Source organism: Conger conger, chromosome 3 (genome assembly GCF_963514075.1).
Source record: "Conger conger chromosome 3, fConCon1.1, whole genome shotgun sequence".
Lineage (NCBI taxonomy): Eukaryota > Metazoa > Chordata > Actinopteri > Anguilliformes > Congridae > Conger > Conger conger.
In genome coordinates, this window is record NC_083762.1 from 5,056,850 (window position 1) to 5,083,928 (window position 27,079).

Sequence of the window (27,079 nt, forward strand, 5' to 3'; positions counted from 1 at the left end):
AATCATGTGGCAGCAACTAACTGCATAAAAGCATGCAGATGTGGTCAAGAGGTTCAGCTGTTTTCCAGACCAAATGTCAAGAAATGTGATCTAAGTGACTTTGACCGTGGAATGATTGTGCCAGACAGGGTGGTTTGAGTATCTCAGAAACCTCTGGGATTTTCACGCGCAACATTATCGAGAGAAAAACAAAAAACCTAGCCCCAACCACACACCCCTGTATTCCAGTCAGGGTACTCTGCTGTTCTTCCCCTTTATTCAGATATTCATTGGGACTGACATATTTTGTGGGAATGCTATATTCAGCCAGAATTCCATATTCAGTGGGAATGCCATATTTCATGGGAATGCCATATTCAGGCGGAATTCTATATTCCATAGGAATGCCATATTCAGCCGGAATTCCATATTCAGTGTGAATGCCATATTCAGCAAGAAATCCATATTCCGTGGGAATGCCCTATTCAGTGGGAATGCCATATGCCATGGGAATGCAGGGTGGCTACGCTCAGTTCTGGGAATCACAGACTGTACGGTGTCAGCTTCCTGGGCACGGGAGGCTGCCGACAGCTGGGATCGTATGTTTATTACGGGGATGCAGGTGGAGGGGGTGAATCCAGGCTGGGGGCCCGCTCCGCTCTGTTCCGCTGTGCTGCCTCGGGCTAAAATAAACCGCTGATGTAAGTCGAGCGGGAGAAGCCCGTCCCAGCCCTGTTCCTCTCGCTCCCAGAGCGCGCGAGCGAGAGACGAGAGAGCATCAGCGATCGCCGCGGACAGGAGAAGTCGCACGACGTCGCGCCAGCTCCTCACCTGTCACCCAGGTACCGTCCTCCTCAGACGCACCTGCTCCTGTCGTGGAGATGATAAGAGCGTTCTCTCAGCATGCGGGGGTGGGGGTGGGGTGGGGGGGGCGTGCGGGGTGAGGATGGATGGAATTAACGCTCTTTTCTAACGCAGGAGTGTTTACTGGGCCGATGGATTCCCTGTCTCCGCTGCCTTAATAAAATAAGCCCTGTGTGATGATGCAGTTTAAAAATCTGCGGGAATACATATTCAATATCCTCCTAAGACCTGGCAATTCTCAGTCTCTGTCTTGATCTCAGAATCAAATATTCTACTATGCTGAAACCTACACTACAAGGGAAATGTCTTCACTACAACACTGGTATTATGTTAAAAAATAAATAAAAAAAAAGATTTCTGGATTTCTCAGAATGTATTGTACTATGTCTCACAGAGGAGTAAGATTTCATTTTCATGCAACTTGCATGTATTTGAAAGTGATAATGGTGGATATATTGCGGAATCTAGTTTAGTTCATCTAGTTTAACTTGGACACAATCATGACATCTCAAGTATATATCTATATTTCATACAGGACATTTCATATTTTTTACAGGAAACCTAATCCAGAGTGAACTGTACTTTTTTGTCTTCAGCACTTGTCATGTTGAGTCCCATTACTGTTTTTTTTTTTTGGTTTGTTTTGTACTCTTACTCTTCTTGTTTTCCACTCAGTGTGGTGCTTGTGTGACTTTGTAAGAACTGAGGACGTTATCGGAATCCTGGCACTATCCTATCCGTGTTGCTTGGGCTTGACGGCGGTTAGAATATCACATAAAGAGGATGTATTGCGTAAGCCGCGCAGTTAAAATACCCGTTATGCTAGGCGCACGATAAACAGGGAGTGCGTGCTGGCATGGGCGAGAAAGAGGGGAAACGAACCACGGTTACTCACCCTAATAAAACCTGACAGTCTTGAGTAGATCTGCCATCTGAGGACAGAGGGGTTGAATAAGTTACCGAGTGTTATTTCCAGCTTCAATCTTAAGGATTCATTTCCTTTCATCCAATTGCATTTTTAAGAGAACAAAAAAAACATATCTGAACTGTATTTTGCGAGATATGAAAAAGATTTTAAAAAATGGAAGTCAAATATTAAACATTGGCACATTTTATATACAATGAATACATTTTAGGACACATCAACATATATTGTCATATATTTTAAATACTTAGAAATACTTGAAACATATGGCAATATATATTTTTCCATGTGTGCAATAATAATAATAATAATAATAATAATAATAATAATAATAATAATAATAATATCTATCAATGTTGCACTATTGGCTAGAATATTTGAGCCATAAGTACATCATAACATAAATACGCCAATACAAACGTGAGCGGGGTGAACTCTTTAGCAGTGTCCTAGTGTTTTGTGAATAGTGTATTGATAGACTCTGCTCTTTTCCATTTTTAGTGGCCTTGGGTTTCTACAAAGGAAAGACAAAGATGCAATCGGCACACTGTGACCTGACCAGGCAAAGGAAGCAGCAGGCCATGGCTTTGAGCACGGAAGCGAGAGGAGGTCACATTTCTTTTACCATTCGCACTTACTTATTACTGTTTGTAATTTAACTTCTAGGCTGTTATTGGTTATTTATTTGCTTATTTTTGTATTGTTTTTTTTCCCATGTACTGCATTAACCGTGTCTTAGGTGTGTCACACCGTGTCACGCATGGCTGCTAGATCAAACATAACTGTGTTCCCTGCGATTGTGTGGCTTTTTGAAGATTAAAAGAGATTCAAAGCGGGTCGATCATTCCGATCGCCGTTCCTATGTTTTTTTAAATGTTTTTTATATTTTCTGATGAACACAGCCGCTTTCTCCGTCTCAAATGCGCTTTTGGACAGTGAATTCATGAGTTCAGCAAAATGTGAGCCCTCGGGAATTTTTAAAGATTACGTCAAGTTGATTTGCTGTTGTCAGTATTCCCATCTTAGCCGCAAGAAACACGCAGCCGTCTCCGACCAAGGACCGAGAGATGTTTCCAAGGGCACTGTTTATAACTCGTTCCCCACGCAACACCGTCTAATGACAAACTTAAAACCCTTGGACACATCCTTGAATCTATTTCAGAGCTGCTACCATCCTGTAATATTCACTGGCACGCTGATGCTATGCGCAATATGGCAACATGATCTAGGCTCACACCGGCAGCCTCACGGTTTCGGGAAACGAACACCTGCGATTTTTGACCATGACACCAGCTTAGAACTCCGGGCACAATGCTAACGTTGCCGCAAAGAGCACGCCCCAACGCGAATGTCAATAAATCTATGTCGCGAATTTATTTAAATGTTTGTCTCCCTTTCAGGCGACGAAGTTCAGTCGCGATTCCTTCTAGTCACGATATAAAATTCACAAATGAAGTTTTCCTTTAGGGCAGTTTATTTAGGGAGTTTTTAATATTATTATATAAATATATAACCTACACGTTGTGTCAATTTTGTCCCAATTTTGTCAAATTAAATGTGAGTTTAAATGACAAATTTCCTACGTGTACTGGCGTGTGTATTTTCATAAGCGTAAGCCTATGCGTGTAGGCTATGTGTGCACTGCACACATATGTCTGTTTGTGTTTCAGGCCGCCTAAACCTCGGGAAAAAGATTTGCGTTCCCCAGGACATAATGACGGAGGAGCTTCAACTGCCATCGAACAGAGGCTCGCGCATGTTCCAGGAGCGAATGAAGAGAGCGGAGAGGTTCACACTGGAGAACGCAGCGAACCCGCCCACCTGCGTAAGAGGCATCACCGCTGCTGCGTCTGATTGGTTGGGGTACAGTAATCGGACGTCAAATAAACGACGTCACTCCTGTTGTTATAGCGACAAACTGGCTGGGGCGCTTGTTCTGAATGCCCTATTTCCTTCTCTCTGCGCAACAGGATTCGTAGAGGGTCATCTTTGATGACTCGGTATTAAAGATTTCGACCAAAAAAAATAAAATCCAGTCACAGACAAATTGGGGCATTTTGCAATTTGTTCTGTTGCAGTACCCGGTCCTAAACCCAGTGAGCCACATTCAGATGCCCCAAAACACACAGGGAGGAAAAGAGAATGTTCGCACAGAGGTTATAGTCCAGCCCCGGAAAATGTTGGTGACCACTTTGGACAAGACGGTGGCAAAGAAAGGCACCCCAAATGTCATCGCCCCAGGTAACAGAACATTACAACAATGCTCCTGCCAGTTCACCTGCCACATATGACCTGTGACCTGTAAGTGTCTGTACTGGATAACCAGGACAGACAGCCTGTAGCATAGTGGTTAAGGTAGATGCCTGGGACCCGCAAGGTCAGGGGTTCGATCCCCGGTATAGCCGCAATAAGATCCGCACAGCCGTTGGGCCCTTAACCCTGCATTGCTCCAGGGGAGGATCGTCTCCTGCGTAGTCTAATGAACTGTATGTCGCTTTGGATAAGCCAAATGCCATTAATGTGATCAATGTAATAACCTACGAGCCCTCTCTATCCATCATTATCCACGGGCCAGCTGTCAGTTTTGCCAACAGATACATTTAGATACAGTGATACCTCCCGATTCTTTTTTGTGCAAATGTTTTCCCATTGGGCTAAAATTACAAATATTTCTGCCCATATATTGATGTTCAATCTATGCTACATATTTGTCTATTGTTTTTTGAGGTTTCGATTAATTTCCCCAGGACACACAAATATAATAAGTGAAATATAAAAATAAAACAAAAAATAAAATGGCCTGACGTCAAATCTTTGCACCCTCGTTTCGCAAACCGCCCCAAGTCGGGCGAGGCGCATCACGACCCTGCGCTTTCCTTGCCGTGCGTGTGACAAGGCATGTGACCCAGGACAGAACTGAGCACGTGCAGTGGAGCAAAACCATCACGCTTCCCGGTGCTCTGTGTGACGGAATTCTTCTCCGCGAGGATTCTATTGCCGTCGTCAGCCGAGGACCCGCGGTCACTGCGCGTCTCTGTCGCCTAGCGACGCGTCGCACCTCTAAAGCACACACTCAGAACTTAGCCGTCCTGCCGTGGCCGAAAAGAAAAGCAGTTTTGCGAAACTATCGTCTCGTCTGTTCGCTCTTCTCTGGCGAGGTCTTGGCAGTGTATCCGCTATGTGTAGGGCAACCATTTCACGATAACCGAACATGAAATGAATACGTCGGGTGGTTACGTTGGCGCCCTTGCTGCACTTTCGACACAAGCAACACTTCTCCGTGTACACTCTATATAGCGGTACTCTCAGTGCCTGATTGCTAGTGGGGTCACGTCGTGGTTACGCCACTACTCAACAGAGATATGGCAGGACCCCGAGCAGATTGTAGACCGACACCACGGCTGTCTCTGTATATATATATATATATATATATATATATATATATATATATATATATATATATATACATATACATACTCTAAGTGTCCGTCCCAGGTTACGCCGGACCGCTGAAGGAGATGCCCATGGAGAAGTTCAACCTGACAGTGACCCCGAAGGGCTACTGTTCCCCATGGAGAGAGGCACTCGGTCCCAGTGTGAATTCGCAGTTCACCTTCAACCTCCCATCGCCTGAGCCCCCCCAGAAACAGTACCTTACCCACTACCGGTGCTTTAACAGGTGAGTCTCTGACCCCCCCCCGCATCCAAACCCCCCCGGCATTTCTGAGAACACACTCTACGGTTGTGAAGCAGAGTTTTCTATGAGGAGGATGTCAAAAAGAAACGGCTATCTCAGATCCCAAAACACCCCAAAAAAATGCCACCAATGTTCAGCTCTTTACATCAAGGTTTAAAAGGTCCCATATTGTACACCTTTCCAGTGTTTTATTTTAGGTCCTGATATCCGTAAGGCAACGTTTGTGCGGTTTTAAGCACCAAAAACAGTCTAGTTTTACATGTCCATTCTCTAGGGGCCCTCGTGGGCACATTTTCTTTATACGGATTGTGTGGATATATTTGGGGACTGTGTGTTTTGATAGTTTCACAGTATTGTTTTAGCACCCACACAATCCCACTTAATCCACATAGCAAGAGAAGTGTCATTTCAATATGGGACCTTTAAAAAACAGGGGACAGGCTACCCAGATACCAAGCACGGATTCTGGCCCAAAGTCGGGATAGTGCTGTCTGGATAGGTGCCAGACCAGGGTGAACTACATAATTGCTTTTTAATGAGAATAGTTTTCTGTATTTGATTGATCTTGTCTGGTGCAATTGAGCCAACCAAGAGGAACAGCAGGCAGGGGTTTGCACTTTTCGAGAGTATATCACTGGTTCCAATACACCAGACAAGCTCAGTAGAGCATGGAAAAGTATTTGAATCCAAAGCAATTACAAAATTGACCCACGCCCAGTACGTGCACAGGTCACGGAGCCCCTTTGTAGAAGCAGCAAGGTTATCCGACAAAAATAAAGCTGGAACAAATGGAAATGTACGAAAGGAAAACAGATGCGATGCACATCAGATTATGGGCCTGGACGCAGATGCGGGCTCGTGTTTCCGTCAGGCCTTCCTAGCGGACACCCGATAACGAGGCCTGGCGTGGCCCCCCCCCCGCTGCTTCCCGCTGCCGTTCGGGGAGCTGGCCTCTGGGGCAGGAACGGGCAACGCCGGCCGTATCTCTTTCTGCATTTCCGACCAACTTCTGCTCATCATCTGTTATTCATAGCCACATTACGTGATATAAACGGCGACCGATAACGAGATGAGAACACTCAGTGAATCGGTCATGGTGCATGTGGCTAATTAGTTGATTGAGCGGCAAAGTCCTGTCACTTTCACTTTCAGTGCAGTTGTCCAGCTAACTCGGGAATCCTGCTTCATGACACAGGCCCCCGTTTACCCCAGTACAGCTCATCCAAGCGTTACTTTCAATTTTATTTTGTTGAACTGAGTATAAATTATTAAAATGAAACACATTTAACTTGTTGATAACGTTTCTCTTAACCAGCAAAATGTTGTTAAACGTAGCACTGCGCTACCTGTTGTCTCTGCGGTAGCAGTGCATAGGAGAAGGGTATTATCAAATAGATTATTTTAGACCCAGCAACGGTTTCTGAGTTTACGTTCTATTACGTCACTGTGTTGCCGCCTCCAGATGGCGATAGAAAACCGAGCATCTCGTCAGTCAGGCTTGGAACGGTGCCATCAGTGGAAACGGAGTATTAATTTCGTCTATTTAAACCGTTGGCTGGAAACGCGACACGCGCTAACCGATCGCGCGTTTCCCGAGCACGAACACAAACGTCTGGGAGACGTGTTTGTCATTAATGTCTTTACCGTTTTTAAGTTACCATACCTTGGGTATTATAAGTTCTTTGGGACCTCTGAAATCAGTGGGAATTTTGTAACTTTTAATGCACTATATACAGGAGCACTGTGTGTGTATTGACAACCGTTGGACACCACAAAGGCGTCATTTCATTAAGTACAACAAGCGCAGATCTTCATGTCGGAATGGTAGATGTGATAAGAACAATTAATTACGTATAGCTAATTATGAGCAATACACATACCTGGGTATTATTTGAAAAATCATACAGCAGGTGAAAGTGTGTGCCTAAGGGATTGCGGTACCAGTTTGAGGTCCAAAATGCTTGCACTTCCTCGTAAGCACTCTCTGTACTTTTATCTCTAATAGCCATTGATGGACACTCACAATCTAGAGACCACCGTACCCCTGAGTGAGTGCAACGGTGCGACAGTCCTCCCGACCGGCCACCCGCCGAGTTTTACAACTTTTCAGATCGTTTGAGTCGCTCTTCAGATTTGTCATTATTGCATTTCGCGTCGCCCGTTGAAAAAGATGCCAGTCTCAACAGGGGTTTCCTGGTAAAATAAAGGACACAAAAAAAGCTTCCCTGCAGGCTACCACTCTCGGGGATGGGATCGGAATGTATTCGCTGGATAGTATCGTTCTATTTGTTTATTTATCGCTTTATTGTTTTATTTGCGGTTGCGGATACGCCATCCGGTGTCTTGTCTTGTTGGCCCCCGAGATAAGCCCCTGCTACAAGAATGGATTGCTAAAATAATGCAACTGGTTGAATGAGGTTTCACATTAATTAACTGAACAATTAAGTGCTACGGACACCTGGGGCTCATTCCAATCGGTTATTTTTCTCCTCCTCTTAGTTCAGAGAGCCTGACGTATAAATAATCACCTGTGGGTCCACCTCTCCCCATCTGCCACGTCAGTTACAGATGTGGCTTCGAACTGACGTTTGAAGGAGCGAGGACATTCCATTTGCCTCATTCACATTTTCTCAGTTTCCCTGTCATCACTTTTTCTCGCCTCTCCTGTTGGGTGGAGCTAGGAGTAGAAAAAGGAGCAGGGGAAAGAATAAAAGGAGTAAAATAAGAGACTGGAATGAGCCCTGACTCAGAGGTAAAGGGAGGGTGGAAAACCAGAAGTTCTCAGCTCCCGATTTGACGATCCCTGATTTCGGCTGCATTATAACCCAGTCTCCTCATTTCCCAGAGCCCCGATACCCTTCAACCGAGAGGCACAAGCCCCCAGGCTGGTCCCCATACCCAGGGCCGAGGTCGTGGAGGCCCAGGGCTTGCCCATCCAGAACTCGGACCGCGCCGGCAGGCAGCACAACTTCAACCGTGCGCCCCGTGGCTGGGGCATCAACTACAACCCCGAGTCCATCGAGCTGTGAGGAGAACCAGAGTCCAACCAGCTGTGAGGAGCTTGCACCCACGCCCCACGCTTGCCGAAAAGACTGAGTGGCTGGTCATGTTCTACCCTTGGGGAAGAACCCAGTATGACCCAGCATCCCCCCTTACCAAAGCCTGGATGACTGCCGCCCAGACGACTATCACCTCCAAAGTTCAACCCAACCCCACCTCCTACTAAACCGGAAAGCACTAAGTTCAACCCAACCCCAACCAAACCGGAAAGCACTAAGTACAACCCAACATCACCTCTTGCCAAACCGGAAAGCACTAAGTTCAACCCAACCCCAACCAAACCGGAAAGCACTAAGTACAACCCAACATCACCTCTTGCCAAACCGGAAAGCACTAAGTTCAACCCAACCCCAACCAAACCGGAAAGCACTAAGTTCAACCCAACCCCAACCAAACCGGAAAGCACCAAGTACAACCCAACGTCACCTCTCGCCAAACCAAAAAGCACCAAGGACAACCCAACACCACCGCTTACCGAACCAGAAAGCACCAAGCACGACCCGACATCACCTCTTACCAAACCGGAACGCACAAAGCAGAGTCAGGCCTACGACACACTCACCAAAGACCGACCTCGACCAAAACAGCCCTTCAACTGTTCCAGCGATTTCGGGAATGTGACACCGTGTCCTGAAAGTTTGTAAATTATCTTAGAATGTCAACTGCATGTCTTCCCAGGCACAAATAAATCCACGTTTAAGGTCTTGTCAGTAACACTCATCATATCGAACACACTGCTCTATTAAAGTTTTTAACAAATAAATGCCTTATTTTATTAAGCAGCGTTTTTCCCATGAATGCACACTGAACAGCAAAAGATTTAATTTCTATAAATATATGTAACATATATTCTGCATCCCAGCTCAGTAGGAAAATCACATGAATATGGTCCTTTCATGAATATGGTCTGGTTGTTGTGTAAGTTCACCGCTTCAATGTCAAGCAGTTGGAGATCATGAAATTTATTATTATTATAATGATTATTATTATCATTATATTATATGACATTATTAAGTTAAAATAAGAATGGTTTAGGAATTAAACTTCAGTTTATTTTGGAGCAAAAATAAAATGATAAAAGCCTCCAGTTGACTGCAAATTTGGATTATTTTTATGTTCATAGTGGATATACGTGTCATTCTTCAAAAAAACTAAAAAGGAGAATGGATGGTAAAAGGAAAGTAAGGCTTTCATTTGGAGCAGTTTGATGGTTTAATGCATCTTGACAATGGAGACACTTGGTAGTGAGACACAGATGGACTAGATCAAATAAATACATGATTAGAACGTTCTTCACTGAACATTCCAAATCTGACATCACAATCAGTACTGGTAATTGAAAGCAGTAGTGTTCTAGGAAAAAAAAAAGAAAAAAAAAAACCTCTAAAAGGCCCAGGCACAACCAAAAAAACAATGGCCTTTGCTCTTAACTTTGAGCGAAAGGTGTCTCACCACATCACCCATCTGACTCCAGTAACAGTCAAGCTCACAGTTCTGTGCGTGGAATGAGCAAAAGTGCAAAACAGGCGCAACCTAGAGGCCATTAAGCGTTGTGCAAGATCCTCATTGGTGGAAAAACCAAGATAACATTAGCATGAGAAAGCTACTAAACTCACTCAATCACAGTTTCAGCAGTAGTTTCAGCAGATGTTGAAGTCGAAGATGGCTATTATTCGATGTTAAAAGCGAAGCGTGTTGTGTTTTTGATTGAACAGAGCCAAACGTTTCCGGAAGGCAGGAATCATCTCCGCAAGGCAGTGGTAGAGGTTTGGCCATGACACTTCGTCCTGGAGCAGGGGAGGGTGATCCTGTGCGCCCTCATTCCTTACACAGAACCTCTAAACGGGTGACCTGCAACGGCAACAAATGTCAAAACATATTACACATACGAGATGAGCACAGTGCGTAGAATAGATCTGTGTGTCATGTCGTGATTGGACGTCATCACTCCAACTCACCTGTAGGTTAAGGTTAGCCCCTCCCCGTCTTCAAACGAACAAGGCATTTTTTATTTCCTTCAGGGAACAGCAACTCATTTCTATCCTCCCTTTACCTGGGAGAGTCAGGTGTGAAGACAGTCTGGCCAATCAGTAGCACTAATTACCCGGGAGAAAAGAAAACCAGAGCTGGATTCGGATTTGAGGGCCAGAGTTGATGATCGCTGTCGTCCACTGTCCCCAGTCTGTCTTTTTGGGTTACTCTCAGGAGGGACGGGGGTGAGCCCTGGAGAGATTCTCCCCTCATTCACCCGCTGAAATGTTCACACCACTATCGCAGAGAGAGCTCTTCTTGGCTCAAGCAGAAAAGTATTTTCCTCTCCTTTGCCAATTAGCTTCGCAGAGTAGCTCATTTTAGTTTGTAGTTTTGCAGTTCATTTGAAACTGTCCATTTGAACGGTTTCTTTCACCAGTAACGGGATAAAGAATTGGTACATTGACACTGAACGTGTAAGCAGCTATTTCACAGAATCCCAGTCGCCTCCGGAGACCATTAAGTTTTAGGGCGCGTCGAGGAAACTGCAAGACTAGGAGCCGCCATGGCGGCTGGCGTGGGCGCCCATGCGCTGGGGATCCTGGGAAGGGTAGAGGATGCGGCCAGAAGGTCTCATGGAGAGGGGCGGGGGAGGCGGAGGGGCCATTGAACCCACGGAATGGAACATCGGCGGGCCAAAGCCTGCCCGAATAAAACACAAACAGAAACCTCAGTTACCACCGCGAAAGAGACAGCACGCAGGTCGCCGTTTCAACATTTATCTGTTAACAGGGACAAATAGGTAAGATTTTTGTGTAAAAACATTGTATTTGACGGGTACACACAGTGTAGTTGCACACAGCGCACCTGGGGGGAGGTATTTGAGGGGAACACACAGTGTAGTTTGCTCGGGGTACCTGGGGGGGGAGGGTTGCTGATCCCGGGCGGGGGGGGAGGTAGTGCGATGTTGATGTTGAGGATGGCGGGGGAGGGGCTGGGGCCCAGGTTGAAGTAGTTGGCGGGGGCTTCCTCCTCTGGGGGGGGCGGGGGCAGAGCTGCACAGAGACATTTTAAAGAGGACTTTTTAAAGAGTCTGAGAAATTAACTAACACAGTAAATAATAGCCTAGTGGTTAAGGACAGCTGCACAGCTGTCAGGCTCTCAACCCTGCATTGCTCCAGGGGGATTATCCCCTGCTTAGTTTAATCAACTGTAAGTCGCCTTGGATAAAGGCATCAGCTAAATAACAAATTATATGTATTACGTATTTACACTGAACAGCAGGAAGCCCAGGCACTGGCTCCAGTCTCGTCCCACTCTCGCTGACCCCATCCCGGACCCCATCCCGGTCCCTCTCCTTCCCTCTGGCTCCCTGGGACCTACGACAGACAGACGGACAGACAGACGGGCGGACAGACCTGGGTCAAATACGTAATTGTTTTTGAGACACACAGCCAAAGTAACACACCTCGATGCAGGCATCAGTTCATTACAGTTGCACACCGAGGACCGGGGTTAGATTCCCGGTCCTGTCAAAAGCTGAGTTTGGCCGGCGTTTCCCCCTCAGAGGGAGGGACTCAGCAGGGACAAGTAGGACCGCCGTGTACAACAGCACCCCGGTCGCCTCGGGATCACGGTCACGGGCTATGAGATGAGACGGCTTGAAGAAGGCGTGTTGCTCTCCTTTAGGCCATCAAGGGACAGGGTGTGGGCGGTGTATCCCCCAGCTAACACTAATTGGATTAGATAGGGTACAATTGCCTTCCAAATTTGGAGAAAAGGGGAAAAAATTAGAAAAAATTCTACAAATGAAAATACGGAATACGTAAGGGCAGCCTGTAGTAGCTAAAGCACATGACCGGCATCCGGAAGGTTACATTACATTACATTATTGGCATTTGGCAGATGCTCTTATCCAGAGCGACGGACAGTTGATTAGACTAAGCAGGAGACAATCCCCCCCTGGAGCAATGCAGGGTTAAGGGCCTTGCTCAAGGGCCCAACGGCTGTGCGGATCTTATTGTGGCTACACCGGGGTTAGAACCACTGACCTTGCATGTCCCAGTCATTTACCTTAACCACTACGCTACAGGCCGCCCTGGTGGTTCAAGCCCCGGTGTAGCCAGGATCAGATCAGTGCAGCCGTTGGGCCCTTGAGCAAGGCCCTTAACCCCACATCGCTCCTGGGGCGCTGCACTGTGGCTGCCCACCTCCCCTGGGAAACTAGGACGGGTCAACCGCAGAGGACACATTACCCCACGGGGCTCAATAAAGTATATCGCCTTATCGTGTCGTATCTTATTTTGGATTCAGATACTTTTCTCTGTGCTCGCTTGATCTTGCCTGGTGCAACTGAGCCAAACAAGAGGACCAGAAGTGGGGGGGTTTGTACAGTTTGAGAGCATTTCATAGGTTCCAAAACACCAGACAAGCTCAGTAAAGACGAGAAAAGTATCTGAATCCAAAACAAAAACTCATTTTACGCTGGTCTGACAGACAGACAGAGAGACAGATGCATGAATGTGTTGGGGGGTGGGCAAAAAATGTCCTCCTGCAAACAAACCTCCAATCCTCCACTCCTTTCTCCAACACCAGCACGCCCGAATTAACCAGCAAAGCAGATGCAAATGTTTCCCCGGGGGAAGTTCCATGCCAGTTATGGAATTTGAATAGTGGCAGTTGTGGCTACAACAGAGTGCGGAAAACTATCACTCTCCCGTCGGCTTGGAAAACTGTCACCAGCAACAGGCAAACATGAGTCTAAATCATTCCTCACCCTGAGGAACATCTGTACCATCCGGTCTGCAAACCTGTCCTGTAGGCTAATGCTACTGACAATTAGGCCAAACAGTGTGTAGGTACTGTAAAAGACATTGGCCTCACACAATAAAGCAGAGTGATGGCTACCATCGTATTGAATGGTTCCCTAGCCTAAGGAATATGGGAAAACATCACTGGTAAACATTGCATCCACTTTTTCAAACCTGTGGACTCCAGGCCACCACAACACTCCCCACCAGATTGGGCTTAAATAGTATTTGTTTTGGATTCAAATGCTTTTCTGTGCTCTGTTGATCTTGCCTGATGCACTTCAGCCTGCATGAAGGAGCAGACGGGCGAGGGTTTACACTTTTGGGAGTGTTCCAACTTATCAGGCTTGTTTAGTGAAATGCAGAAAAGTATACCGTTACCGTTTGAAACCCAGGTCCGATGTCGAACACACACGAACACCTGGCGCACTGCAAACACACCTGACCGTGACACGGAGCTCCTCTCGGCGCTAACGTGCTAGCCCCACACCCTCAGCAGGGCGATAGGGTGTCCCAGGTGCTAACGTGCTAGCCCCACACCCTCAGCAGGGCGGTAGGGTGTCCCAGGTGCTAACGTGCTAGCCCCACACCCTCAGCAGGGCGGTAGGGTGTCCCAGGTGCTAACGTGCTAGCCCCACACCCTCAGCAGGGCGGTAGGGTGTCCCAGGTGCTAACGTGCTAGCCCCACACCCTCAGCAGGGCGATAGGGTGTCCCAGGTGCTAACGTGCTAGCCCCACACCCTCAGCAGGGCGGTAAGGTGTCCCAGGTGCTAACGTGCTAGCCCCACACCCTCAGCAGGGCGGTAGGGTGTCCCAGGTGCTAACGTGCTAGCCCCACACCCTCAGCAGGGCGGTAGGGTGTCCCAGGTGCTAACGTGCTAGCCCCACACCCTCAGCAGGGCGATAGGGTGTCCCAGGTGCTAACATGCTAGCCCCACACCCTCAGCAGGGCGGTAGGGTGTCCCAGGTGCTAACGTGCTAGCCCCACACCCTCAGCAGGGCGGTAGGGTGTCCCAGGTGCTAACGTGCTAGCCCCACACCCTCAGCAGGGCGGTAGGGTGTCCCAGGTGCTAACGTGCTAGCCCCACACCCTCAGCAGGGCGGTAGGGTGTCCCAGGTGCTAACGTGCTAGCCCCACACCCTCAGCAGGGCGGTAGGGTGTCCCAGGTGCTAACGTGCTAGCCCCACACCCTCAGCAGGGCGGTAGGGTGTCCCAGGTGCTAACGTGCTAGCCCCACACCCTCAGCAGGGCGATAAGGGTGTCCCAGGTGCTAACGTGCTAGCCCCACACCCTCAGCAGGGCGATAATGGTGTCCCAGGTGCTAACGTGCTAGCCCCGCACCCTCAGGAGGGCGATAAGGGTGTCCCAGGTGCTAACGTGCTAGCCCCACACCCTCAGCAGGGCGGTAGGGTGTCCCAGGTGCTAACGTGCTAGCCCCACACCCTCAGCAGGGCGGTAGGGTGTCCCAGGTGCTAACGTGCTAGCCCCACACCCTCAGCAGGGCGGTAGGGTGTCCCAGGTGCTAACGTGCTAGCCCCACACCCTCAGCAGGGCGGTAGGGTGTCCCAGGTGCTAACGTGCTAGCCCCGCACCCTCAGGAGGGCGATAAGGGTGTCCCAGGTGCTAACGTGCTAGCCCCACACCCTCAGCAGGGCGGTAGGGTGTCCCAGGTGCTAACGTGCTAGCCCCACACCCTCAGCAGGGCGGTAGGGTGTCCCAGGTGCTAACGTGCTAGCCCCACACCCTCAGCAGGGCGGTAGGGTGTCCCAGGTGCACTCTCACCTGCCCCACTTGACGGTGAGGCGCCGGCCGTTGATGATGAGCTTGTTGAAGGACTTCTCGGCGGCGAGCTCGGCCGCGGGGCGCGTGGTGAACTGCACGAAGGCGCACTGCTGCCTCGGCACGACGGTGGTGGAGCGGATCTCCCCAAACTGGTAGAAGTGGCTCCTGCAGGGTTCAGACAGATCCAGCATTGCGCATCCCAGAGCCTGCACTCCCTCAACACCTGATGTTCACCTAATGTTCACCTGCACTCACTCAACACCTGATGTTCACCTAATGTCCACCTGCACTCACTCAACACCTAATATTCACCTGTACTCACTCAACACCTAATGTTCACCTGCACTCAACTCAACACCTAATGTTCACCTGCACTCACTCAACACCTGATGTTCACCTAATGTTCACCTGCACTCAACTCAACACCTAATGTTCACCTAATGTTCACCTGCACTCACTCAACACCTAATGTTCACCTAATGTTCACCTGCACTCACTCAACACCTAATGTTCACCTAATGTTCACCTGCACTCACTCAACACCTAATGTTCACCTGCACTCACTCGACACCTAATGTTCACCTGCACTCAGTCAACACCTAATGTTCACCTAATGTTCACCTGCACTCACTCGACACCTAATGTTCACCTGCACTAACTCAACACCTAATGTTCACCTGCACTCAGTCAACGCCTAATGTTCACCTGCACTCACGCAACACCTAATGTTCACCTGTATACAGGTCATATTCATCTAATGTTTGCCTGTACGCAGGTATTGTTCACCTGTACACAGGTAATGTTCATGTAATGTTCACCTGTACAAAGGCAATGTTCACCCAATGTTCACCTGTACAGAGTTAATGTTTGACTGTATGCAGGTAATGTTAAACCTAATGTTCACCTGTACACAGGTCATGTTCACCTAATGTTCAGCTGTATCGAGTTAATGTTCACCTATACACAGGTAATGTTCACCTAATGTTCACCTGCATAGAGGTAATGTTCACCTGTACACAGGTAATGTTAGCCTGTAAGCAGGTCATGTTCACCTGTACACAGGTAATGTTCACCTGTACACAGGTAATGTTCCCTAATGTTCACCTGTACACAGGTAATGTTCCCTAATGTTTACCTGTACACAGGTAATGTTCCCTAATGTTCACCTGTACACAGGTAATGCTCCCTAATGTTCACAGAAAGAGAGTATGATAGCGCAGGCGGCGGGCGGGGCACTCACCGGAGGTCTGCGTCGGTCATGCTGTCCCCCAGGCCCCCCACGTACAGCGTGGTGATGGCCCGGTCCTCTGGGGGGTCCAGACGGGGCATGGTGGAGGCCCGCTTCAGCAGCTTGTCCGCCACCGGGTCGTTTATCCCGTAGTACCGGTCCTTAATGTTCTGGTCCGCCAGCGGGTCGTCCGGGTCCGTCGGCTTCTCGTGCCTGGGAAGGTCACAGGCGGGGCGAGCAGGTTATGGGGCGGCATTGGCTCAGGCGGTAAGAGCAGTTGCCTGGCAATCGGAAGGTCGCCGGTTCGATCCCCCACCCGGGGAGTGTCAAGACCCCTAAATGCTCCTGACAAACTGGTTAGCGCCTTGCATGGCAGCCAATCACCGTTGGTGTGTGTGAGTGTATGTATAAATGGGTGAATGAGAAGTATCAGTTTTACAGCACTTTGGATAAAGGCGCTATATAAATGGCAGCCATTTACCATTTAAATAACCATAGTAAGTACTACAGTTTTACTTGTGCCATTTACTTGTGTAAATACCCAGTCTTTGACTTTCCCCAGAGACAAACGTGCTTCTAACACAAACCGATTAATCAAAATTTGCCAAATATGAAGAAGAGGGCACTGCGTTGTAAGTTTGGCAGTCAAATGTAAGAGGAAATTTCCACATCTGCCACCAAAGCAAGGAGGCAATTGAGGTAGATTTCCTGAACACCAGCACCACCTAGGCACATTTCAGGAGTACTACACCTCAAGTTGAGAGAGGTACGCGAGTCAGGTCAACACTGCTAAAACGCACCCCATCCAACTGTGCTATCTGTCCAACTTCTGTTTATTTGCTGCAAAACTCTTGAGATTCATCAATATATCAATATACAAAGGTAAAAATACAATATTTAGTAAAATAGTTCAATCAAACAACAAGCAATATGATGAACTGGGCAATGTTTATTTTTCTTGACGCATCCTAAATATCTTTCATCACATGTAAAACCTGTCTGGGACAATCTAAATAATTCTTAAAGCTTAAATTTGAACAAAAAAACCACAAAGTGACGAAGCCCGTTAGTTAGCGCATGATCTTCTCCGCCTCCTGAGTCAACACCGGAGCGCGTTGTTGAAATGTACCGGGAGTCGAACCCCGTGTCCCGTCCCTCAGGATCCCGGGGGGAGAGTGCGATTGGTCTCGGGGGAACAGACAGGGGGCCAGGTTTTCGCGGGAGGGGGGGGGGAGGGGGCTCACCTGTAGGGGCACTCCTCGCCCCTCTTGCACTCGCCCTTCACCCAGAAGGAGCAGATGTGGGGGCGGTTCCTCTTGTAGTAGGGCGTGGTGCGGGCAAGTTTCAGCAGCATGTCGCTGGAGCTGGGGGCCTTCCCCAGGAGCCCCACGGGGCCCCGCTGGCCGTCCGAGTTCTGGATCTGTCCCGAAACACCCAGGGCCGTCACTCGACCGTGTTCATCTAACCTTAAATTACTATGTTCTTGTATTAAATGTATTTTATCCACCAAAGCACTCTGAGTATGAAAAGTGCTATATAAATAAACTTGACTTGATGTGTAATGTCCGTCTCTCTCCAGAGGGGGCAGCAATGAGCACACTCAAATCACACCAGTCTGGACAGGATATTGCTATTCTGGCTCTGGACCGACACAGCTGTTGCCCTAGTGACTGTTACCGTGTAAACTCTCCAAGATGTTTCCATAAGGGTGGGCTGTTCGGTTCTGGATAAATGCTTAGGAGACATAAGTGACAACCTGATGTAAAAATAATCTGTGGGTGCTTGCTGATACGGAAATGTGGTTCCTGACTAGAGGTGGTTAGCCTCTACTGTTACCCCAGGGGCTGGGCTGAGTACCATAAAGAACACATCCAGCAGGCAATGTGGCACAGCAGTGAGAGCGCTGCAGGTTCAAATCCCAAGTACCACAGCTTCAGAGAAAAGCCGACATTAGCTCCCACACGTGGGGAGAAGGGTCAGCCAATCCAAACAAACGTTACCTCTCTCTCCATATTCTGGGTGTAGTACTCCTTGTTCACGTCTGACTTCGGCATGTCGTCTTTGATTGACAGGCCCGTGTCACGCACCTGGATCGGCAAGCCTGTGGATCAAGCAGAACCAAAATGGTGGCACAACCTGCGAATGCAGAAACCAGACCTTTTCTTGGATTTTATTATCAATACCAAAATTATTAGTCAGTAGTTGAAAAGTTCCATTAAGCAGCTTGACCTAGCCCATTAACTAATGCCAGAAATAAGATTACTTTCACAATAGACAGCTCAGACCTGGATCAAATATGTAATTGTTTTGGATTCAAATACTGTAACACTTTACTGAGATTGTCTGGTTTATTGGAACCAAGGAAATCCTCTCAAAAAGTGCAAGCTCCGCCTCCTGGTCCTCTTGCTTGGCTCCAGACAAGATCAAGCGAGCACAGAAAAGCATTTGAATCCAAAACAATGACTTATTTCACCCAGGTCTGAAACTGCAGCGTAACTTTCATCACTTGGTTACAGCAGCCTTCCATCGATATGTTCCGATAAGCAGCTTGACCGAGCTTGTAAAGAAGGTATGTAAAAATAAAACTTTGAAATTAAGCTAGGTTTCAGCCACCGCTCTGAATGCAGAATGAGATGCAGGAGCTTGACCAGGTCCCCTACCCTACTCCAGGTCTCCTACCCTACTCCAGGTCTCTTCCTTACTCCAGGTCTCCTACCCTACTCCAGGTCTCCTACCCTACTCCAGGTCCCCTACTGTACTCCAGGTCTCCTACCCTACTCCAGGTCTCCTACCCTACTCTAGGTCCCCTACCCTACTCCAGGTCTCCTACCCTACTCCAGGTCTCCTCCTTACTCCAGGTCTCCTACCTTACTCCAGGTCTCCTACCTTACTCCAGGTCTCCTACCCTACTCCAGGTCTCCTAACTTACTCCAGGTCTCTTCCTTACTCCAGGTCTCCTACCCTACTCCAGGTCTTCTACCCTACTCCAGGTCCCCTACCCTACTCCAGGTCTCCTACCATACTCCAGGTCTCCTACCCTACTCCAGGTCCCCTACCCTACTCTAGGTCTCCTACCTTACTCCAGGTCTCCTCCTTACTCCAGGTCTCCTACCCTACTCCAGGTCTCCTACCATACTCCAGGTCTCCTACCCTACTCCAGGTCCCCTACCCTACTCCAGGTCTCCTACCCTACTCCAGGTCCCCTACCTTACTCCAGGTCTCCTACCTTACTCCAGGTCTCCTACCCTACTCCAGGTCTCCTACCCTACTCCAGGTCTCCTATCTTACTCCAGGTCTCCTACCCTACTCCAGGTCTCCTATCTTACTCCAGGTCTCCTACCCTACTCCAGGTCCCCTACCCTACTCTAGGTCTCCTACCTTACTCCAGGTCTCCTCCTTACTCCAGGTCTCCTACCCTACTCCAGGTCTCCTACCGTACTCCAGGTCTCCTACCCTACTCCAGGTCTCCTACCGTACTCCAGGTCTCCTACCCTACTCCAGGTCTCCTACCGTACTCCAGGTCCAGCAGGCAGGTCTGGCACACGTTCTTCGTCTTGCTGCAGGTCTGGCACACCTCGGTCTTCTTGAAGCGCATGCGCACGCCCGGGCACCAGCGGAACACAGTGAAGGGCCGGGCACAGATCTGCAGGGGGGCCAGGAGGGGGGCCAGAGGGGGGCCAGGAGGGGGGCCCGGAGGGGGGCCAGGAGGGGGGCCGGGAGGGGGGCCGGGAGGGGGGCCAGGGGGGGGCGGGAGGGGGGCCCAGAGGGGGGCCAGGAGGGGGGCCAGGAGGGGGGCCTGGTTAGCCAGCATTACATTACATTACATTATTGGCATTTGGCAGACGCTCTTATCCAGAGCGACGTACAACAAAGTGCATACCCATAACCAGGGATAAGTTCGCTGAAAGACCCTAGAGGGAAGTACAATGCCAGCACAGAGGGAGGTCCACTACAAACGAAAGGACACCAAATCCAGAGAAATCCTTATTCAACAAGATTGGATTTCCTGGATTCAGCAGGCCTGATTCTACCAATTAGCAGCTCAATGAGACCACTAGCTGTTGAAAGACGTGTGCTATGTTAGGGCCGGAGTGGGAACCAACAGGACAGTAGATCTCCAGTAACAGGGTTGGGCAGTAGCTGTTGAATGAGGTGTGCCTTAGTTAAAGTTGGAGTGAAAACCTACAGGACAGCAGATCGCCAGGAACAAGGCTTTGAACAACTGAATTACGACAATGGCAGTGCGGCATTTGGGAATCGAACACACAACCTCAGACACCCAAGCCCCAGTCCCTAAACTGCTGAGCTTCACTGGGGGGCCCCTTTCACAAAGCAGGATTACCAAACTGAAGTTTAACCCGGAACAGCTCTTAACTTCAGTCCATGTTCCAGATTTCCAGGGTTTACTCGGTGCAGTTATCCAGTCAACTGCAATTCTGTTGTCCCCATTTAGCACCCATTGTAGTTGGCAGTGGAAAATGTATTCATTAATTGCTTCCTGGTAGAGTGAAAACATGCTGAGAGTAAACCTTGGGGAGGGTATTTAAGGGGACACACCTCAGGGAGGGCATTTAATGGCACACACCTCACACAAACCTCTCATCAGGGCCCTGATGAGGACCGGCAGTAAAGTTTCTCAGCCACCTCCAACCAAACAGTGTCCCTAGGCGGCCTATGCCCAGATCGAACCCCTGGGCTCTTTCATAAGGCCAACGCTTTCATCTCCATAAAACACAGCCACAAAGAAACAAGGCTTTCTTCTCCATAAAACACAGCCACAGAGAAAAACAGGGCTTTCTTCTCCTCACACTGTCAGATTCTGCCCGAGGGCTCGGCGTTTGTGTGTGAAAGTCTTCAACACAGAGGCTCTCCACCGCGTTCCCCATCTTCTCCAGCGCAAACTGCTTTTCAGGTTGTCATCAAGCATTGTTGCATCGGGTTATCCGATTTGGATCATCAACAAAAGCATTATTTACAATTACTGGACAATGAAATAGCCGACTTAAGCCAGGTGTTTTAATGTAAAATTGAAAGTGCTAATAGTCTGGTGAAGGGGCTTCTTTTCATTCAACTCATTCTCACAAAAAATGCATATTTTATAAGCCCTAAAGACAGACACAGGGCAGTCCATGAATTATTCTGAAAGATTTGCCTTTTTCCCCCCTTGTTATCTGAAGCTGAAGAGACCTCTTGCACGCATCTCCTCAGAAGCACTCTGGGAAGAACAGGGATGGACTGAACACCCCCTCATCTCCTATTAATGCCGGGGAGGGGAGGGAACGGACTCTAAAGACTAGCTGAAATGAATGAATCGAAATGAACTTTTTCCTCAATTCAGCCAATTCTTCTTAACCTTAAGAACTCATTTTAAAGTATGTATTCAAAAATGATTATAAAATTTAAATACTTGTGCATTTCCTCCTCATTTGACGTCAGTCAAATCGACTCCCCGGCCTTCAGAAACTCCCAGGAAAACTCCCATTTCAGGATTTCAGGTGCATTACCTGCTGATATGGGATGTGTGCTAACTGGAAAAATAAAATTTGGATGGGTCAGTGTGTAGTTTTCCCACTCAGGAGCATATTTAGAGTACAGAGTACACACTGGTAATATGGCTCGGGTGACCAGACTCCCTTATAGCAGAAATGAACGATTTCCTCGGTTTTGGTGGATTTGGCGCCCACCAGTGGCGGCTGACGGTCATAGCAAGTCCATTCTGCGCTTGTCCTACAGTGGCCCTTGGTCCTGGAACGAGCTGCAGGCTGAGCTCAAACTTGAGTCTTTGATTTCATTAAACGATTTTAAAGAATAATGGATGTTCTCACGGTTAGCCGCAATTGTTTTAAGTAACAGTGATGCGTTAATTTCACCGCAACGTGTTGTGTTCTGTCATACTGTGTGTATTGTAATGCGCTTGGAATTGTATATACCTACATACTTATGGATAGTACTGTATTGTAATGGTCTCGTGATTGTGATTTTGTTTTGCTGCTAATTTTACCCTGTCTTGGCTGGGTCTCACTTGTAAACTATGCAGCTTTCTTTTCAATATATAGAAATGAAATTAAACAAACGCAAATGGTCTCGAGGGCCATTGCTAGAGAAATGCCACTAGGAATATGTCTCAAACATGGTATTTGTTCAAATGAAAAAAAATCATAGATTGCTTTTGTGTACACAATGCAATGAAAACCTATGATAATGGCAAATGAGAATCCGAAAACCCCATTAAAATATGCTTTATTTAAAAAATATATCAGAAGAAGACGCGTGTATGAAAAGGACTGAAGGGCAAATGATTAGAAAAAAGTGGCAGTTGGTTTCATTCAGACAGACAGGGTAAATCCAGTAGCAGATAAGCATCAGGTCACTCCCAAGATGAACAGACTGTGAAGTGTTCAGATTGTGAACAGAATATTCTTACCTTGCATTCCTTTCCGTATTTCTCTTTTGTCTAAAAAAAAACAAAAAACAAAAACAAACTTGGCTTCATATGCAGATTAACAGGACAAGACATACAATTTCACAATCCGTTTTCAGACTCATTAATACACCAGCTGAATTGTGCAAGCGAAGCTAATTAAAACTAGGCATTGTGTGTATTTAAAGGCCCACACATATATTTTTCATGTTTTTTTTAATTGTTTTTTTTTACTTTTCACATTATTCTGGAGCGTTCAACTCCCGTCCCATACTGATCCAAGTGAAACGGTTGCGATTTTGGCAGAGATGTGCCGTATGACGTATGTTTGCGCAAAGCTATCGGATGAGGTTCCTAGATGTGGTAAATAGTTGGCATTTATATAGCGCCTTTATCCAAAGCACTGTACAATTGATGCTTCTCATTCACCCATTCATACACACACTCACACACCGACGGCGATTGGCTGCCATGCAAGGCGCCCGACCAGCTCGTCAGGAGCATTTAGGGGTTAGGTGTCTTGCTCAGGGACACTTCGACACAGCCCAGGCTGGGGATCGAACCGGCAACCCTCCGGCTGCCAGACGACTGCGCTTACTGCCTGAGCCATGTCGCCCCTAGATGTCATCACAGAGAGCTGACCACAGGAGGCAGAGGGGGCATTGGGCTCCAGGGGCAGGGTGGGGGGCTTTTCAAGAAAACAACGTCAGCCTTGGCAAATGTTCTGTCGCCGCGTTAGATACTAAAGCCAGGAAGAGAACACCGATGCGTGCGAGCCTTCAAGATAAAGTTCTAGAAGAATATAACTAAAGGCAGGTAAACACAGTACATACCATCCGGATGTACGGATTCTCCCCCAGACATGTTTGACACAGGATGGGAAAGTCCTGCGGGGAGAACAAGGATTCAGTGCTTTAGAGACAACAGTGGGCAAGACACCACATACCCATTCAATTTCAATGCACTTTCAGAATACACCATTTCCCGTCAGGGTCAGACCTGGGTCAAATATGTTTCTGTGCTCGATTGATCTTGCCTGGCGCAATTCAGCCAACCGAGAGGACCAGAAGACAGGGTTTGAGAGCCCTTTCTGAGAGCGTTGGGTATTCCTCCATGAACACACAATGCTGCGCAAAGGTATTTTTGCCCTCTTCCTGATTTCCTCCATTAGATATTTGTCACACAGAATGGTTTCAAATGTGCAGACAAAATGCAATATTAGTCAAAGGGAAAAACATTCAACTTTAAAAACAAGAGGTACGACAGCACAAGCCCATGCTCAACCCCCCGAATAGTGACTGGTGCTCCTGTGAGCGACCCCACATGCTTAAGGTGTCGGGAAGACGAGGTTTCAATTCGCCCCCGTCCCGGTTATTCGATATCAACCACATCATCTGCCACCAAGGCCAACACGCACAGGGCCGCGCCTCGAAAAAACCCAACTGCGCCCCGGGGGGACGTGGAACATCACGCCGGCAGATTGCACGCGTGTGCTGACAAGACACGCGTGTGCATGACAGTGCCTTCTCAGCACATTCACACGCGTGCCAGTGTGCATGTGCTGAAGAGATGACCAGGGCCCGGCATCGTACCGACACCGTGTGGTTCTTTACCTGCAGTGTCCCAGTGCTAGTTTTAAGCACAGACAGGTTCTAGGCACAAACGGGCTGTGTTCTAAGGCACACACAGTGAATGTTCCAAGGCAGAAATGGCTGTGTTCTAAGGCACAAACAGCCAGCGTTCTAAGGCATGAATAGCCCATGTTCCAAGGCACAAACGGCGAGTGTTCTAAGGCACAAATAGCCTGTGTTCTATGGCACAAAACGGTCAGTGCACATCAGCCTGTTCCTCTGTAAGTGTCCTGGACAGCGACGCCCACTCCTGGCCTCCACCCCTGGGGACTTGCTGTCACCTGGTGATCATAGCCAGTGGGGAAGCTATTAAGGGCAGAAGTATGAAGGTCAGTCTGCTTCTACCATGGGGGGGGGCGCAGACCAGGGAACCCCCCCCCCCCCCCCTCCCCAGTCCCCACCGAGGACGAGAGAACCTCTTCGGTCAGCAAGAAACACAATTCTACCGCCTACCGCCCTAGAAAGCCTTCGCTGGCAGAGCCTATTTCACTAATGCACGGGAGGGTTCCTATTCTAAGGCGCCGTCTATTTTTAAAAGCTGCAAACACGGAAAACCGATTTAAAAAAAACAGAACTGATTCCACCATTATTATTATTATTATTATTATTATTATTAGTCGTATAAAGATCTTGATGATTAGCTGTTCATACTGTACAACTGCATCCGTATCATGTTTTATTGCCGCATGGAGTCTCTCGCACCTTTGGGACACCTGCCACACTCGGCGGCTATCAAGTTCAAGCACCTCAGCTCTAAGTACAGCACGGAGCTGTCAAAACGAAAAGCGGTACCGGGCAGCTGAAACAGCTCACATCACGCCAGATGGACAGGAGAGTGACTAAGCGACGGGACGCAAGGCCAAAATCGGGACAAAAAGGGTAGAATTTATGTAAAATAACGTACGTGTTGCACCCCTTTCCTTTAACGTAGAAGTTAACGTTAAAGAAAAATAAATCACTGTCATTAGTAGATCAGCCTACGTTATTGCAATATTTTGGTCTAACATTAGATGTCAAGACTGCCTTTGTGCAACCTTGTAAGCCAAGTTAGCGACGAGGAGTAATATATCGTTAGGTAACTAAATTAGCTAATAATCTTTTTAGAGGCATTTCGTTAGAGTTAACAAACTTACTTGACTACAGTGAGATAACCATCTAGTGCTAGCTAGATTCAAGCCAAGACAATAATTTTTCTTACTTCAATAGCAGTACTTGCGAATGACATCATATCTAACTTGTCATTGTGAAATAAACGTTTTAATAAACACTGAAAATTGCATGAGCAAGCAATAATCTAACTGTTATAGGCTAGTAGCCGGTTAGTAGCGAACAAAGCATACTGTCTTTTGTCTCTTCAAAACATCCCCAAACAAGTGACACTTTACCTCAAACAAAAGTGTTTACAGACATGTTAGCTCCGTCAGTAATATACGCCATTTTCATTTTAAACGTACCGCGTCTTCCCAATTTTGTCTATTGTACGTATTCGCTCCTAACGAAGTCGCCATCTTCAGCCTCCCGGCGTCCACCACGGAATACAACGATCTCTCTGCGTCTTGTACGTCAGGGGGAATACGGCTACTCTGACTTCTGATTGGTTAAAGGAGAGAATGGGCGGGGTTGTAATCGCAATCTGTTACCTGTTTTTTTTCAATATCAATGTACAGTCAATGATATCAATTCTGCGAAGGTTAACTTATTCACAACTCACTCACGACGAATTTGCCCAGTTAAACCAATTAATTTATGATTGCGCATTATTTAACTACAAAACTACAGTGTCAGTCACCACCCAATTATACGTTTATTTCACAAACCACTTGCAACAGGAACCAACGTGATGATCAGCATTAAGGTATCCCTTCAAACAAATAAATGAACGAGTTAGCATTAGCCAATTCTAACGAAATCCACTGTGCACAGTACGCCCCCAACCCCAGATTGGAAACCAATCGACCTCTACGGCATAACGTTCAACTACAGGCAGGGGGCGGACTGGCACCTGTTTTAAGAAGTAAACCGCCACAGTTCTGGAATACTTTCTCAGTTCGGGGAGTATTGAATTGCATGAATTTACTGTTTACTAAATCTTATTCTATTCTAATTCTTATTATATGTGGAAGTGGATTGCTCTTAGAAATCTCTTTTAGATTTGGCCAATTAATCTTTACAAACAAAACTCAGAACAAAATTATTGAATTGGAATTTTTGTCAGCAACGTGTTCACCCGAACAATTCCCAAGAGCATGAATAAGTATTTTCAGCAAGAGTTAGGCTAAATGATTGAAAGTTGGGATTGGATCCAGGTTGACAGAGCAACAGACCTGTATGCAATATAACTAGCTCGATACCCATGCTGCAGCAATACCAATCTTATTATAAATCAAAATTTAATAACTAGCTTTGTGGCAGCCTAAAAAAATAAATAGGCGTAACAGATAACATCCTCTGACATTTTCAGCGCTGCGTGCAAGCATAGCTGATCTCCTAACTGGATTTGGAAATTTCATTCGGCCGTATTATCGGAGGCATATGACGCGTTCGTAGTGTGGGGTGAATTGTGAAGCGCATTTACGCAGTAGCAGGGTCAATGCCTTGTCTACACAACAGCCCACAAACCCAGCGCGCTCAATTGGCTCCAATCTCTCCCACAGTTTTGCTGGAGGTCCTATACATGGACAGAAACCGTAAACCGTAAAAAGTACGCCGT

The 27,079-nt window shown here is 47.6% G+C and overlaps 2 protein-coding genes across 7 annotated transcripts in view; one reads left to right on the plus strand and one right to left on the minus strand.

Annotated features, from left to right (window-relative positions):
- Positions 1-25,930, minus strand: part of LOC133124820 (pre-mRNA-splicing factor RBM22-like) — a 187,365-nt gene extending 161,435 nt beyond the window's left edge. The window contains exons 1-12 of one of the 5 annotated variants that reach the window (XM_061236331.1): positions 25,824-25,924; positions 23,572-23,625; positions 22,742-22,771; positions 19,828-19,960; positions 18,318-18,418; positions 17,562-17,737; positions 16,330-16,530; positions 15,090-15,254; positions 11,769-11,875; positions 11,414-11,551; positions 10,484-11,198; positions 9,474-10,376 (exon numbers count right to left, since the gene is read on the minus strand). In XM_061236331.1, the coding sequence (XP_061092315.1) occupies positions 11,050-11,198; positions 11,414-11,551; positions 11,769-11,875; positions 15,090-15,254; positions 16,330-16,530; positions 17,562-17,737; positions 18,318-18,418; positions 19,828-19,960; positions 22,742-22,771; positions 23,572-23,625; positions 25,824-25,877 (1,308 nt within the window). In that variant the 5' untranslated portion in view covers positions 25,878-25,924 and the 3' untranslated portion in view covers positions 9,474-10,376; positions 10,484-11,049. Of the gene's footprint in view, positions 1-9,473; positions 10,377-10,483; positions 11,199-11,413; positions 11,552-11,768; positions 11,876-15,089; positions 15,255-16,329; positions 16,531-17,561; positions 17,738-18,317; positions 18,419-19,827; positions 19,961-22,741; positions 22,772-23,571; positions 23,626-25,754 lie in introns of those variants that run through there. The other 4 variants (XM_061236333.1, XM_061236332.1, XM_061236334.1 and 1 more) reach the window with 4 other exon arrangements.
- Positions 666-9,610, plus strand: LOC133124825 (myozenin-2-like). 2 transcript variants are annotated; one of them, XM_061236341.1, is made up of 6 exons: positions 666-821; positions 2,270-2,377; positions 3,439-3,593; positions 3,847-4,009; positions 5,264-5,447; positions 8,311-9,610. In XM_061236341.1, exons 2-6 carry the CDS (start codon positions 2,302-2,304, stop codon positions 8,492-8,494), a joined length of 762 nt encoding a protein of 253 aa, XP_061092325.1. In that variant the 5' UTR covers positions 666-821; positions 2,270-2,301; the 3' UTR covers positions 8,495-9,610. The 2 variants fall into 2 exon arrangements, with proteins under 2 accessions (XP_061092325.1, XP_061092326.1); XM_061236342.1 differs by lacking the exon at positions 666-821 and having other exon boundaries at positions 2,271-2,377; positions 3,398-3,593.
- Positions 25,931-27,079: the final 1,149 nt, after the last annotated feature.